The 17,057-nt window shown below is 41.4% G+C and overlaps 1 protein-coding gene across 4 annotated transcripts in view; it reads left to right on the top strand.

The window, feature by feature from the left end:
- Positions 1–17,057, top strand: part of LOC107998559 (ankyrin repeat domain-containing protein SOWAHB) — a 124,913-nt gene that overhangs the window by 5,507 nt on the left and 102,349 nt on the right. For all 4 annotated transcript variants that reach the window (XM_062081306.1, XM_062081305.1, XM_062081308.1 and 1 more), the window contains exons 5-6: positions 10,688–10,723; positions 12,213–12,317. In XM_062081306.1, coding sequence (XP_061937290.1) covers positions 10,688–10,723; positions 12,213–12,317 — 141 coding nt within the window. The remainder of the gene's footprint in view (positions 1–10,687; positions 10,724–12,212; positions 12,318–17,057) is intronic.

Here is a 17,057-nt window from a genome sequence, read left to right as displayed (position 1 = left end):
GGCAGAAGAAGGAAAAAGTTTTCTTAGAAATGACGAAGGAAAGTGTTATTGTAGAGGCACGAGGTAGAAATATTTTGGTCGTTGTTTGGTAATACGAGACGTTATTAATGGTCGTTTCGTTCTTGGCGCGGCTCAGATGGACAGATACCGTGGAACCTTGGCAAATGCGAGTCGGTTTATGCCTTGTTCTCTTAATTAAACGGATCTAGTCGAACCGTGGAGTGACAAACGATCGCGTTCCACGGGGAAACTCGTCTCTCCCTCTCTCTCTCTCTCTCTCGTTTCCACGCGAAACGATCGGAATCCATATTTTATTCACCGTCGATTATTCCACGATAAACTGGAATAAACGATTTAAATGATGTTTATTAGAGGATAATTTATAAATATACGTACCATAATAATCCACGGTAATCGAACCAAAACGGTGGTACATAAAATTTTCTCGAAATTTTTCGAGCTAAAAATAAAATTGCCTTTAATCAAGTTTCTGTTTTACCGTCTATCGGTAATTCGCTCGTGTATAATCGATCGGGGGAAAAAATTTCAATTTTAATCACGCTCGACTAACTCGTCCCGCTCGAGAACGAGCAAATTTTATTCCACTTATATTTTCTCTCGTGTATCCGGCTGCACGCGACGATGACGACCCAATTTCCTCGAGCAAATTCGTCCCCACCACACCGATATAAACAAGCCTGTCCGCAAGAACGGTTAGCGCGTTACTGTTCTCCATGCGTAAGCAGCCTAACGTTTATACTACCCTGTTACGAGTTAATCTTGTATATATATATATATATTTATATATACGCGCTTATTATCATTTAAATTGGCGGTAGTCCACGCACGAGCGTTAAATTTGTTCGGGATTCTTTGCGTCCTCGAAAGGTGAAGCCATTGTTCGACGATTCATTGCGTAACATCCGAGATCGCTCGTTCGATTAAGAATCGGTTTCTAATTTTTGTTTCTTACCCGCTGCTAATAGAGATTAACTTTGAATATTTTATTCGTATCAATTCGTAAAGAAATGTTATTTCAAGTGTCTCGTAACCGAACGATCGAGTAGTTTTTCGATACTGCCTTCTTGATATTTAATCAATATATTTTTTCTATTACAATAATATACTTCCCTCTGACCTGATCGTTAAAAATTAAGAGAAAGAAGAACCGTGCCGAATCGCGTAACTAACCAGATTCCTCTCCATCCACGGGTGTTCGGTCCCCCGTAGTGACAGCCGGGATGTGCGTCGAAAAACTGATCGTGACTGTCACGATAGTGAACGAGCCTCCACCCTTCCGGGTCGCGTTCGTTGGTGGTCCCATTACGGGAGGGGACACCTTTCCAGGGCGACAAATTGGCGAGATCTTATATTAAAATTAAGATTTTTAAGAGATTTTTAAAAGACGTTGAAAATTTTCAGGAATCTTTTCCAGAGATCCGTCGAGTTTCGATCTCTGTTTCACCTTCATCTCACACGAATTCGTAGGAACCATTAGAAACCTAATTAAAGAATAATTTATACGAAACAACTATTCGATATTTTTCCACTTCGAAGAAACAAAGATTCACAAAGATTCTTCTTCGTGTCTCCTCTCCCCCGAAGAGGAAGAAGGAAAAGAAAAAGAGAGAAGGAATTGCTTTGCCTCGTTCCGTGACTGTGCGTATGGTAATTCGCCCTTTATTTTTTTCACATTTCGACATGCAAGGGACGTACATTGTAAATTCATTAGAAAGTTTTCGAGTTAGGAGGCCGAGCGGTGCGCGGCCAACAGTGTCCGAACAAATGGTTGTCAGTGGATCGAAGGAGGCGCAGCTCTTACACGACATTAGCCGCAGATAAAGCCAGATACTGTCTCCAATCGTGAGGCGCGCGGCAGGAGCGTAGGTATCTTCTCGCTGATCGACCGGACGAGGCCGGGGAATGACCGATCGACCGATGGCATTCCTCCCTGGCTTCGAAGCCAGAACATGGATGAAGACGCGTAATTTGTTATCGGCTCTGTGAAGTGCATTCTCGTGGCCGGCCGAATACTCGATTCTTTTCTCTCCTGCGTTCTTTTTTCGTCAAGTAGCACTCGTCGTTTCGTCATCCTAATGATTCATTTCTCTCGAACTTTCCATTGATATATAAACAGAGAAATAGGCGCGATCGAGTTTCCATAATGAGTGGAACGATGGATATCTTTATTTGTAGAGAAGAAAAATATTTTTCGCTCGATTTGAGCGAATCTCTGGGCCCAATAACGTCTCTTTCGCAAGGAGGCCGAAACCGATACCAACCCTTAAGGGTCATCCTGGAGGGGAAATTCCGCAGAGTCCGTCCTCCTCGCCGATACAAGGACGATATCGTGTCCGATGCGAATCTTTCCAAGGATAATCTGCCGTTAAACGGCGGTGGTGGTGGTGGCGGGACAAGGGCCTAAGCTCGTACTTTATGCTAGTCGGTGGTAAGCCGGGAGTGCACTCTCTTATCGGGAATCTGAGTCGCGCAGTGAGCGGCTATTTGTATTCATAAGTCCGCAGGAGGCCGGCGCTCGTCGCTCTTCGGGCCCTTTTCGAAGGCCTCTCCTTGCCTTCGCTTACTCCTCCCCGGGGTGATGTACAGGGTGAACTGTGCAAACTGTGCAGTAGTACGATCTAATCGTTCTCTCCTGAGATTGTTTTATATATATATATATATGTTTGGTGTCTTACAATTTTCTTGGATGGATGGTACAACGTTGTGTTCAAATGTATGTTGGAGAATAGAAATTGAAAGGAAGAGACGTTTCATTGATTCGTCACTGCCTGTTAATGATTTGGAGAATGATTCGAGTCAATTAAGAATTATAAAAGATACGAAGAGATGGAGATTGTTCAAAGTATTAGATAAATTATTATTAGATGTTGGACAAGGATCTTTCATTAATCATTATCTGTTAATGACTTGAATTACACGTAATTCGATAAAGAAGAATTATAAAAGATATAAAATATATAGATAGATAAATAAACTCGACAAGAGTCTTTCATCGGTATCCATTAGCGATTTGGAGAAAGATTTGAATCAAATTTATGTATAATGTAATATACAGAAGAATTGGAAAAGATATAAGATGTACAAATAGAAAGATAGAAATTATGGTTGCTCAAAGATTTAAATTATTTAATTCTCTAACTTTTCGATTAAAAAGACGAGACAAGACTGCGCTTGTGCCAGAACGGACGAATTTGAATCGTAGCGTGTACGTACAATTGTAAAAGGATAGACGTGTCCTCGATCGCCGTGCACAGCGACGCGCGGCGGAAGAAAATAGAAAAGACTCGAGAGAGAGAGACAGCGCGAGCGTCGAGCCACGTCACTCAACCGCCTATAGAAGGCGGCCTACCTTCGCGGACCTTCTTTCTTCGTTTCAATGGTTTCCTCCGCCGTGTGTACGCGTACGCCTGTATTCGTACACGCGTGGCCGGCCGAGAATGTGACCAGTCATCGAGTTATTTAATTTTTCGAGGCACCCCCGCCGCGCGTGTTTGCTCAGCCCCGCTGTGAGCACAAATTACCTCGCGACCGAAATCACCTCCAGCCAAATATCCCCGTATAACGCTACGCTCCTCCGTAACCGCCATTCGTGCCGGTCACACTTCCCGTCAACCGCCATCTCTTCCCCAATTCGAACGTCCTCCACGCACTTTTCCCTAAATTTTACTATACATATATATATATATATTCAATTTTATTGAGATTGAAAATTCGTAAAGATAAAAAATTTAGATGGAAAAGGAAATTCGATCGATCACAAATTTTACTGTATATATATACGTTTGTCGAACATATTATCTCAATATCGAAATTGAGATAGCAGAGGATCGAAAGACAGTGCAACGAGTAAATTTCTTCCGATTAATCGATTATCCTCCCCTCGAAACGTTCCATGTCCGCCACGCTTTGGGGGTTCGTTCTGGCCAATTGCGGGGGTGTCGCGCCGCCGACTGACCCCCTTACGTCCTTTGGAGAGCGAAACGGACGTGGCCAACGTCCTCCTCCCCCCCACGTAGCCTATATATATATATACACATATATATATGTGTGTATATATATATATATATACGCTCACGGCCCACCTCGCTATCTATATGCTAATCCATTGAGATGGTACCCGCAGATTACACCTCGGAATTAGCCGAGAGACTGGGGTATCAGGGCCGTGCAGACAGGCGGCCAGCCTCCTCTACCTATACCTTTATCCCACCTTATACACGTAACACTGCCTCTCGTCCCGCACTTACAAACACCTGACCGTGTACACACAGCGCACGGCACACACGTGGAGGGGGGGGGGTAGCGGAGTATTCGGAGGAACCCGCCTGTGACTCGGCACTTCCAGTTCGTTAGCCCGTGTTAATAACGTTAAAGAGGATGCGATAAACTCGTTAGGAGATGAAATTATGGGGGGAGGATGGGGGTGGTTGAGCTGATCAGGTTTTTTTCTTTTTTTTGAAAATTGCGAGCGACGAAAATTCTGTAGAGTCGAGGATTTTGTTTTAAAGGGGATGATATTTTGGGAGAGGGGGTGAATTCTTAATGAAGATTGGTTAAAGGTTATTCGGTAAAGGTTGTTTTCGATTAAATTCGATTAAATTTTTATTCCTGTGTTTACATTATATATAGTTGGAAATGTTGAGTTGGATTAGATTAAATCGATTGAAACGGGTGTTAAGTTTAAATTGCGAAATTTAAATCTCTCGATAAAAAAAAAAAAAAAGCTTGCTTCAAGAGAACATCAAAGAGATAAAGGTCTATCTAAATTTTTAATTTTCGTGGTAAATGAATATTTATATTGGCCAAAAGATGGCGAAACTCGAAAACATAACACCGTACGTACGTGCATACGTAATTAATCGAATAAATTCCGCGTAAAATTATCGGTGTTCAATTAAGGAAAGGAAAAAATAAAAGAAAAACAAGGAATAACAATTGAAAGATTCCTAAAAAAATTGTTAACGCATTATCGTATAAATAACAGAAGGAAGTAAATATCGTCGTTTTAAACTATTTATTTTAAAATAGTTTTTTCCACGATCGAAACTCGAGAAACGGAATAACACGTAATTAATTCTACGTAAAATTATGTTCGATTAAAAAAATAAAAAAATTTTAATACAGAGACATCATCATAATAAATAAGAAAATGAAAAAATTACGTAAATATCATTTTAAACTATTCGTTATCTTTTCGAAACAATATCGATAATGAAATTCCTAAATTTCCAATAATCGGAGAGAAATTACAGACAAAAAACGGAATAACACGTGTACGCGCATAATTAATTTAAATTCTACGTAAAATTATCGATATTTAATATCTTTAAAAAAAAAAGAAGAAGAAATTCCAAAATTTTGACACGCAGAGCCGTCAAATTATACGGCCGTGTATAAATAAAACGAAATAAATATCAGTTTAAATTATTTATTTATATCTCGATTTCTCGATAATGAATTTAATAAATTCTCCCTTCCAGTAATCGAAGAAAAATTACAAAAATTTTTCCACGATGCGCATAATCGGAAGGAATCTTTCAATTTCTTCTTCTTTTTTCTCTTTTTTTTTAAATCGATATTAAATACCGATAATTTTAGAATTTTAATTAAATCAACTAGAGAAAAAAGTCCAGAAAATTTTTCCAAGATCGATGCGCATGATTTGAATATGGAATTTTTCAATTTCTTTTTTTTTTTTTTAATATTGAATATCAAAATTTTAGAATTTTAATTAGATCGATCACTATCGATATGCGTAATCGCATGGAATCTTTTCTTGTCTTTTTTTTTAAATCGATATTAAATACCGATAATTTTAGAATTTTAATTAAATCAACTAGAGAAAAAAGTCCAGAAAATTTTTCCAGGATCGATGCGCATGATTTGCATATGAAATTTTTCAATTTCTTTTTTTTTTTTTAATCGACATTAAATATCAAAATTTTAATTAGATCGATCACTATCGATGTGCGTAATCGCATGGAATCTTTCAATTTCTTTTTTTTTTAAATCTACTAGAAAAAAAAAATCGAAAAAATTTTTCCACGATCGATGCGCATAATCTGAATCTTTCAATTTCTTTTTTCTCTTTTTTTTTAAATCGATATTAAATACCGACAATTTCAAAATTTTAATCAGATCGGAAAAATTATTTTCACCGATGCGCGTGACCTGAATATTCTAGAATCTTAGAATTTCGATCAGAAGAAAGAATCGAAATCAAAATTTGTTCCACGCTCGATCCACCGTTAACGTCGACGAGGTGAACGCGTGCATCGCCGGCCCTCGAAACAGTGTGACGTTGCACAGTGGAGAGGAGGAGGGCGATCGAGCGACGACATTCGTACGGATGATAGCGCACGGGCCGCGCCGAAATTTATTAGTCGGCGGGAATATGATCGCGCGACGCGTATTGCGGCCACCAGCAGAGTTCCAGAGGAACACGACGGGACGCACGTACGAATATAATCCTGTCAACGGAGGCGAGACGCGGCAGGAGGGGGGGAGTGGCCGGGTCGCGTCGATGCGCCATGTTCTCCATCCGGACCAAATTCGACGTCGCGTCGGTCCGCGGAAATACGAGCTACCTACCCCCGCGGTTATGAATTACCACCACAACCACCCAACGCCTCGGCCAATAATCCGGAATTTCTCTCTCCGCCCGTGTTGTAATCGTCCTCTCCCTTGTCCAACAAATTTCTCGCCCGATTCGATCGAGCAAACATATATATTTGACTCGAGCGACGATCGTTAATCCCCAACGGAGATTCGATGAATAATCTCGAAAAATTATTCGAGTAAATTCTTTCCACTTTGCTCCTATATATCTACGTATATATATATATATATGCAGCGTTGCCGCGTCTCGCCCCGCGCGACGCGTTCAAACAGCGGTCCGCACTTGGGCGCGATTTCGTCCGATTCCGGCGGGCAGGGGGAGGGTTAAACCTTGGATTATGATCCCGGGCGATAACGGGCGATGGGAATGGCGTTTAGGTAGGTGGTATATAGGTGTATAGGGCATTATGGTGGCCGAGTCGGGGAGGCGTCGCCGAAACGGAACGCTGAATCATCCCGGCGAGAGTTTTCCTGTCACCGCCAGTACGAGGAAGCACCGTGGAATCGGCCTCCCTCTCCCCCCCTCCGCCACGAAACGAAATGAATGCGCGAACCGTGCCCATTAGGGGAATAAATCAGGTCCAACGTTATCCGCAGCTTCGCAGCATAATCGATCTGATCCCTGATCGTCCCCGTCAGAAAATTTCCTCCGTGAGGAGAGGGGCGAGAGAATGGATTTTTTGAGATTGGAGAACGGTAGAAGAATTCGGTGGAGAATTTTGAGAGGGAATGAGAATGACGGTAGACAAGTGTAAAATGGAGGGGAGGATTGAAATTGTATTGAAATTCTCTATCGAATGTAAAGTCAATGAACAATTATCGTTGAGTCGTTTCGATGCAAATTTATTTACGATTATTCGTGAAACGAAATAGGATCTCCGATCGAGGTACCAAAAACTGACTAATTATATTAAAATTTAAAAACTGTTATCCAATATCAGGAACTTTAAAAATTATCAGGAATAAATTATCGGTAAAAATGAATTTTTAAATACAATCTCGAAAGAACAAAATTAATAAAAATTCGAGGGCGAGAGCCGGGTCGCGAAAATGTTTGGTTCAGCATTCGGCTTATTGGCCTGCGAAATGTTCCTGCTCTCTGTTAGGCATGTATGGATGGCCCCCAGGTTATAATAAAGCTAATTCTGCGGTGCTCTTGAGGCAGCTCGTGCCGCAACATGTTTCGGCCTCCTCCATCCGTGTATCCACCTCTCACCCCCCTCCACTGCCTTCTTCCACGCGTTGGAACAACCGAATGTATTTATACGCCCCCTCGGAGGGGGTGGCGCACGTCCGTTTATTAAAACGTTTCTCCTTTCCTCTTCGTCTTCTTTTCATCGCGTCGACACGTGGCCTCGCTCGCATTTTCAAAATTAAGGGAGGAGTATTTAATTTAATTAGGGAGGGAATGTTTTCGAAATCGAGCGGAGCGCATGGTTAAATTTTCCTCGCTTTTTCTCCTTGAGAGAGACGAGAGAGCTTTCTCCGTGCTCGTTGAAAGGACACGTGTTTTTAGTTTTTCGACGGGAAAGAGAACGCAAATCTCTCTCTCTACAGGAATCGAAATCGTTTATATACTTGAGAAACGTTTAAGAAATTAAAATGCCTCCTGTTGGAACGTAAATCGGGAGGCATAATGGTAAACGGTTAATACGAGTAACGAGGAGTAAAGAAATTAGCCCGGAGATAATATCTGAGGGGCGTCTACGCGCAGCGTGAAATCGACGAAAATTCATGGGACGAGCGGTGCACATCCGACAGGCGCCGTGTTACGATCGATTAAACGAACCACGGGGCCCGGACCGAGGAGTCGAACCAAGCCGTTGCGTTAATTAATCCCCTCCGATCTCGATTAAAATATTAAGAAACAATGGGTCAGATGATCTTTTTCTCTCTTTCGTCTCTTTCATCCGATCCGGGATATTATTATTCTTCCTACTCGATTTGATTTTCTGATAAAAAAATAGACTCGTTTCCAACGGTTGCGATTATCGTTCGGTCGAAAAACTCGTCAGCGTTACGCGACCCGAGCGCTACGACGGTGTTTATTGGAAAGAAAAACTTCCGAGTTTTATATTTATAACTCGCTTCGGAATCAAATACCATTACAGAATATATAATAATGCGATGTAATTGCACGTTGATGATAGTAGATCGCGTGAGAAACGAGCGATAAAGATACTCGATGTAACTCGAATCGCTTCGCTCGTCATACGTACGACACGCGGAGCGAACTTTTTAAATATCGATGCAACCGCGACTTATTTGTCGCGAAGGTAAGGAAGTAATCTACACTTGCCGCTCGAGTTACGTAAACGAGGAACTAATAATAGGAAGGTTGATCTGTATCTATATTCGGTACACGCCTACGTTCAATTTAACTCGCTTCCTCGAAAAGTGACGTTGCAAAGGTGACAGCAACCGAAATCATTCGGACGATAAACGACCGCTTATTGAAAGTATTCGATCCCGGATAACGTCCTCTTCCCGTTAATAAAGACTATCCCTCTCCTCCCTCCTCGTGTGTACCGTTGCATCGAGCTTCGAACAACTGAGAGAGGGAGATAGAGGGAAAGAGAGCTGGGAACGTTGCTCGATGCACCACCTGACGCGACGGGGGGTCAGTGGTTCTCGACTCGATCGAAATCGCTACGCTCGCCAATTACGATCGTTCACGGAGATTTATTTATCGAAGGCGCTCGGTTTAGCTCGACAAGCTGCAATTGTATTTCTACGATTATATAAAGTTTTTCAAGGGGAACACCGTTCGAGGGAAGATGAAATTGACGTGAAATTCGAAGGAATCGATATATCTCCGAAGGGGAAAGGGATCATCGAATTTGCGTTAGAGGGCATCCAGGATTATTGGATGAAATTAAATTAAGGGCGGAATGTCTGCGCGGTCGGGCTTCCCCTCTCTCTCTCTGAAATCACGATTTCACTTAAGGACACGCGAGTCGGTGTCGATCGATAGAGATATATCGGTGCCGGTTAATGATGACTCGGCCGAATTCGCCTCCGAGTAATTTACGAGAGGAGTCACGATCGATTCGGATACGGAGTGTCGATGTGAGCACCTCGAAACGCGCGGAGCAGGCCGTGACGAGTGAAAATACAAACAGTTTAACAGGGATGAGTAGTCGTTTAACGTTCCTTCCTTCGGATCAGCCGCTCCTTTTCTTTCTCTTTTTCTTTTTCTTTTTTTTTTGCGAATGCCTCGTGGACATAGGTGTGGTCGCGCGCGTTTCGAGCAGTTGGAGATTGAAAGGGGTTGAGATGGAGAGGGTGCGTCTCGAATGGAATCGAAAGATCGTAAATAGGATAACGTGTATTTATGTAACTTGGTATTATGTAGATTATCATGATTTTTTTTTTTTAAATTAAAAATAATCTCAAATTTTAAAATCGACTGCCTGATCAAATTCCAAGGGTAGTTTCGTTATTAGCAAAATTGAAAAACTAAAAAAATGTCGAGTCAAGAATATAATTTCACTTTTTACACGTTAAAAAAAGATTACCAAGATTAAGAATTAAACGATACACAAAATTTTTGACACGTACGAATTATAATTTCACTGTAAAACGGATTACCGAAATTTCTAGCTAAAAATCCATTCAATTAGAGCTCGAGCCGAGAGAGCCTAACCTAGCCTAACCCAAGCGCAGGCCGGCGGGGGCGCTTCGGTTGCGTAAGTTGGCCCAACCACCCGCGGCCTTGCGTCAGAGAATCAATTATTGGTCCCGTATATCAATCCGATGACCGGACCCCCGCTGCTTTTACGCATTTTCTACCCTCCCTACCCATCCTTGGAAGGAAAAAGGACTCTCTTTCCGAGACGTTCCTCCTCGAGGGAGGAACGAGGAGGATAAAGGCGAGAAGAGAGAGAGAGAGAGAGAGAGAGAAGAGGGTCGCGTACAGAGCGATCGCGCGCCAAAGACCGGTTCCCTCTGCCGTTCACGGCGATCGCTCCTCTCTCTCTCTCCCTTCTCGAGCGCATAGCGTCGATTCGAGCGAGCCGACTGACCGATTCTCTTCTTCTCTCCGTAGGGCGCCGACGAGGATGACAGCGCTTCCGTTGCCTCGGTAAGTTCATCGTGCATTGGGGGGAAGAGTTGATCGTCGAGCCAGCTTTCTTGTCAAGCGAGAAAGGGGGAGAAGGGGGGTGAAATTTGTCCGTTCAATACGCGATGTATGTGGTATTTAGATTGGGTATGGGAACGGTGAGGAATAATAAGGGGAGGATTTTTCGAAATGAAATTCGATCGAAATTGAAAATTCTTCGACACAAATATTTTTCTAACGATTAGGGAATTTGAATAATATTATTAGAATAATAAAAAGGGGATTGTGGGATAAATTAATATAGGATAAATAAAGAATATTTTTCGAATTGAAATTCGATCGAAATTGAAAATTCTTCGACGTATATGAATCGAGATATTTTTCTAACGATTAAAATATTTTTCTAACGATTAAAGAAATTTTTTCGAAATGAAATTCGATCGAAATTGAAAATTCTTCGACGTATGAATCGAGATATTTTTCTAACGATTAAAGAAATAATAAAAAGGGGATTGTGAGATAAATTAATATAGGATAAATATCGGTATTTTTCTAACGATTAAAGAATATTTTTCGAAATGAAATTCGATCAAAATTCTTCGATATATGAATCGAGATATTTTTCTAACGATTAAAGAAATAATAAAAAGGAGATCGCGGGATAAATTAATGTAGAATAAATAAAGAATATTTTTCGAAATGAAATTCGATCAAAATTGGAAATTCTTCGATATATGAATCGAGATATTTTTCTAACGATTAAAGAAATAATAAAAAGAAGATTGTGGGATAAATTAATATAGAATAAGTAAAGAATATTTTTCGAAATGAAATTCGATCGAAATTGAAAATTTTTCGACATAAATATGAATCGAGATATTTTTCTAACGATCAAAGAAATAATAAAAAGGGGATTGTGGGATAAATTAATATAGGCTAAATATCGGTATTTTTCTAACGATTAAAGAATATTTTTCGAAATGAAATTCGATCAAAATTCTTCGAAATATGAATCGAGATATTTTTCTAACGATCAAAGAAATAATAAAAAGGAGATCGCGGGATAAATTAATGTAGAATAAATAAAGAATATTTTTCGAAATGAAATTCGATCGAAATTGAACATTCTTCGACGTATATGAATCGAGATATTTTTCTAACGATTAGAGGATTAATAAAAAGAGGATAAATTTTCTAAAAAACGATCAAAGAAACAAGAGAAGCGGAATTCTCGAAATGACAAAGCGAACGAATTCAGACCAATATTTTCGAGTGGAAGAATTTTCAGAAAACTCTCCCCTTCTCCCCGATTATTCTACCCCCATTTCGCCCCGGATAAACGGGATCTCCGCGCGGAGATCTTAATTAAAATTCCCCTCCCTCGTAATCGGAGCCACGCATCTCATATTCGTCCTTGTCCCGCCCGTGTTTCCCCGTTATCGGCCTGGAGCTGGCTCGATATCGCGAGCCAACCCCTGTTAATTGAGCCAATTATTGCTTTGGCAAGTAGCAACTGGACGGCAAGTCACGGGAGTGGTTGGTCAGAGCGGCGCAAGGGGATTATCAGGCTTTGGCGAAATTGGCCGCCGAAGAACCTCGCCTCACCCGGCTCAAGGTACGTTCTCACCTTCTTCTTCTTCTTCTTCTTCTTCTTCATCTCTATCTCACCCCTCCCTTCCCCAACAAATCCTCGTATCACCCAAAATTAACCATCATAAATTAGAAGAAACGCCATATTCTCCCTAAAATAAACAAACTACACTTTCTCATATAACCAAACAGACAAAGAAAGAAATTCAAAGTTAAAAGAGAGGACCAGGTATTTCGATACTCGTACAACGACAAAGGCTTTCGTAGCCGTTTCGGAAATATAATTACGGTGTGGCTTACCGTGGATACCCGGGGATCAGGCGCGTTATTACACGCACGGCGGAACTTAACACCTGCGGCGTTGTAAATTCGCCGTTTTCGCGCCCCGCCATTGACAGGTCGATAAATCCTAAGGGCCCCCGTGGCAATCAGCCGGCCCCTGTTACACCAAACCGCCGATACGTGCGCACGGATCACCGCTTGTCCATCACCCTTACACACGCACACTCTCCTCTCCTCCTCGAGTCGAAAAGTCCTCCTTTCCCCGGCGAAGGAAACGCGCCCCTTTTCTGGGCAATTGAAAACAACAGAGGGATTAATTGATTGATAAGAGAGAAGGAAAAGGGGGGATGGGCTTTTTTGCGGAGAGGGACGCGAAAAAGGCGGGGAGAGGGAGAGGAGGTTGCCAATTTTCGGGGGAGCCAGCAAAAAGGGAGGGAGAGCGGGGGTTGTACGGTTACGTTGGGCATAGGAGGCGGTATATCGCTGCGATGTTATCCGCAAACACGCGGGTTCGGCCAATTTATCCCGAGGGATGAGGCGGGGAGGGGTGAGCAAGCTTGTCCAGCGGAATGAATTCAGCACGCAGCCCCTTCCTCCTCTCCACTTTCCACAGGGATTCATCCACTCGCGCCTTTTCCAGTCGGAGCTGGTTCTTTCTCCTTTTTAAGAAGATCGATCGTCGATTTCGATATTGAAATTCTCGAATTACTGGCTGCCACTTCGATTTATTTATATTTGATGTAAACGAAATTTCTTCTTCGCGCGATTCTTCTCTCTTCCACGTTTTCTTGTTTAATTTTTATCGTGATGATCGATATTAGGAATTGACGTGAACGAAAATTCGACGGGATACGGTTCTCCATTTTTTAATTTTATATGTAATACGATTAAAAATTTTACAAAATATACGTATAAATAGAATTGGCAAATTCTGTTGCTTTAAGAAATTTGGAATCTCTTTTCTTATTCTCCTCTCCATTCTTTCTCGTAATAACATTATTTATTGATATCGTTTTTGGTAAAGATTTCAATTTACTCATTCCTTGGTTCATTATTAAAAGCTCCCTATAATTTTCGATTATACTAAAATTGTGGAATATATGGAATATTAATAATAATTATTTTTAAAAACGAATTTACTGTTGCACGAAAAATTTTAATCGTAATTAATTCGTTCACTTTTTAAAAATAAGAATCGATGGAGTCGTTATTTACGTAAAAGTGCCTCTAAGATTGCATTCTTCGTGATTCGTCGAACCACGAGAAACATCGTTCAGAATTTACGCTCTTTCTCAAATTGGATTAGACAGAAATTCGCAACGACGGTATCTCTGTAACGAAATTACATTTCTATATAAATAAAAAGGAAAATTTATCCAATACCAGGTCCCCCCAGTTGGTTCGACCAGGGAGCCACATATTAATCCATCGATGAATATGCAATATGGTCCGGGACGGGAGACAAAGCGAAGCAAACGACACGAGGGTGTCGTTTGTGGGTGGAACGTAGGCATTCCAATTACTCCCCTCCCCTCTTTGGTAATTAAATCAACAGGGAGGGTAATCAACGCAGGCCAATTCTCCTCTCTTTCTCTCCCCCTTTGTCGAATTTCTTTTCCCCATCGATATATGGAAAATCGTTCCAAGATGTCCTTCTTCGAGGAATTATCCCTCTCTCTCTCTTGAATTTTCACCATTGATAAATATATGGAAAATCCAAGATGTTCTTCTTCGACGAGGAATTATCCCTCTCTCTCTCTCGAATTTTCACCATTGATAAATATATAGAAAATCCAAAATGTCCTAAAATTAGATGGAATATTAATAATTATTTTTAAAAATGAATTTATTGTTATACGAAAAATCCTCTCTCTTTCTTTTTCTCGAATTATTTTACACCATCCATAAATATATGGAAAATCCAAAATGTCCTTCTTCGACGAGAAATTATCCCTCTCTCTCTTTCTCGAATTTTCACCATTGATAAATATATGGAAAATCCAAAATGTCCTAAAATTAGATGGAATATTAATAATTATTTTTAAAAATTAATTTATTGTTATACGAAAAATCCTCTCTCCTTCTTTTTCTCGAGTTATTTTACACCATCGATAAATATATGAAAAATCCAAGATATCCTTTTTCGACAAGAAATTATCTTCCTCTCTCTCTCAGGAAATCTTCTCTCTCTCTCTCTCTTTCTCGAATTTTTTTCGATAAATATATGGAAAATCCTTCTTCGACGAGGATGGTAAATCCTCCCTCTTCCTCCTCGATTTTTTTCACACCATCGTTCCAAGACGTGTTTCTTCAAATCCTAAATTGAACGACGATTCCACGTGGAATCGAAGAGCTGAGGAGTGGTGAAAGACACAAATTTGGCAAGAAACAACTTTTCATTCCCGGATGATACTCCTCCCCTTACTTTTTGAAAAGAAAAATCGAATATACCGGACCGATTTTTCGAAAGATCGAAAATTGTATTTAAAACGAGCAACTCTTACTTCCGCCTATTATTATTATCATTATTATTATTATTACACGATGATAAATCACATCGAACCGACTTGGACTAAAATTAAATTTTGCCCGTCCCTGACCAGGGGGGGAATTTCATCTCTGTAAAACGGCGAGCACGCGAAGGAGGAAAGGCTGGCCAAGGCCGTCACATCGGTTATATACATCGTAAAGAAAAGAAGAGGAGGGGAGGGTATTTATCAGCTGGTATCGGTCGGTTTATTAACGCGAGGCAATCAGGGGCCAAGGTATGCCCCTCCCCCTCCCTATATATATTCCAATAAATAATAACCATTTGTATCGGATTCTAATTACTCGCTCTAAGCAAACAAATAAACACGAGGAGGAGGATTGCGCGCAGCAGCAGCAGCACCAGCGATCCTTTAACGTGGCTCGGGGCTGATTTAAGGAGTGTGGGACCGCCCACCTCGAGGATGCGCCTTATGAGCAGTGTTTCGACGCCACTGTGCGTTCCTCCAGTTCCTCCAAACGAAGCTCGAGAGCCCGTCCCGCTCCCCCCTTAACTCTTCAGATAGAAAAAGTAATTCCATTCTTTCCCAATTTTTCCAATTCGAAACAATCTGCCTCCGGATAAATTCTCTCTCTCTCTATACGGAGGAATTCGTTTCCAGAGGGGGCCTCCACTCGGATGATCGATAAGAGTCGTTCGTATTATTCTCTTGTGAAAAAAGGTGGTCGAAAAATGCGGACGGTAGTTCGTTACCGGTGGGCTATTAGCGGGCGTAACGCACGTCTTGGCAGCGTCGCAAACGGGCCTAAGTAAACCCCGGCTAACAAGGAGGCGTATCCACGAATGATCTACCGATATCTCTCTCTCTCTCTCGTGTACATAAATATATATATATATATACGCCCCCGTTAATATTAACACTTTGATTTATGCGCGTAATTATCTCTAGTTATTTTCTCAGGCTCATTCCCTTTTCCTTAACCCTGGCCTCCTCTTCTCGGCAACAAATTAACCGTCCTTCCTCTCCCTCTTGCCATCTCCTTCTGAAATTTCTCCTTCGAACGAAGAAGTGTAATTAATTAGATTCGATTTGATTTAAAGGGAAACAATTTCACTCGTTCATATCTTTCCGAGCGAGAGGATAACTCGTACGAGAAATATTGTTTCCTAATAATAATTAGACAAAATGGTGACTGTTTAATACGATTTCATAATCCTTGTTCTTATAATTCGCTATCCGTTCGAGGATCTCTCCTCGAATTCACTCCTCCCGGTCATCATTTATCGTGCCTGCCCACCTCTTATATACGCGCTCCTCGAAGCGCGAAATATATTTTCGGCCAAAGATTATTACGTGGCCCGTCGCGGTGTAATTAGCGCGGGAATCGGTTGGCATCCCTTCGAATTAGTCTCGCCGCGTTTATCGTTTGGAAACGGCTATTAGTCAGATCGAACTCGCTGACGGGGGACCGGTTCTCTTGACAAGTGCACGGGGAGGGGCGGAGAAATCGGAAATTTCTTTTCTTCGAGGAATAAATCGCTTTTACTCGGGTAGATTTTTAAAAATAAAAATTGCCGAATCACTGCAATTTGTGATATTTCGTGTAAATCTGTAGTAAGTATTTCTACGAAATATTTTATCACATTTTCGACAAATTGGTAATGGGAAAAGATTGGATCGAATCTTTTTGGAAAAGTAGAGAAAGTCGAAGGTAGGAGCAGGAAGTCGATAGTGGATCAGAAGGGAGAGATTTAACGAGGCAGGGTGTCGCAGATAGTGGCGCCATCTTCCCGTGGCATCGACCCATGGGCCCCCTTTCGGGCCCCTCCACCTCTCCAACAGCCTTCTAGAATTTCAACTTTCCTCCCCAACCGAGCTCGTGCCTCCACCACTCACGCTCGAATTAGTCAACAGTTTCTTCGTACGTCTCGTCGTTGCCGGCCTTCTTTCTCTCTTTCTTTTAACTCGAGCAGCGAATAAGAGGGAAAAGGAAA

Source organism: Apis cerana, linkage group LG11, assembly GCF_029169275.1.
Source record: "Apis cerana isolate GH-2021 linkage group LG11, AcerK_1.0, whole genome shotgun sequence".
Taxonomy (NCBI): domain Eukaryota; kingdom Metazoa; phylum Arthropoda; class Insecta; order Hymenoptera; family Apidae; genus Apis; species Apis cerana.
The sequence above is the reverse complement of the archived record's forward strand: the minus strand, read 5'-3'. Positions and strand labels throughout refer to the sequence as shown.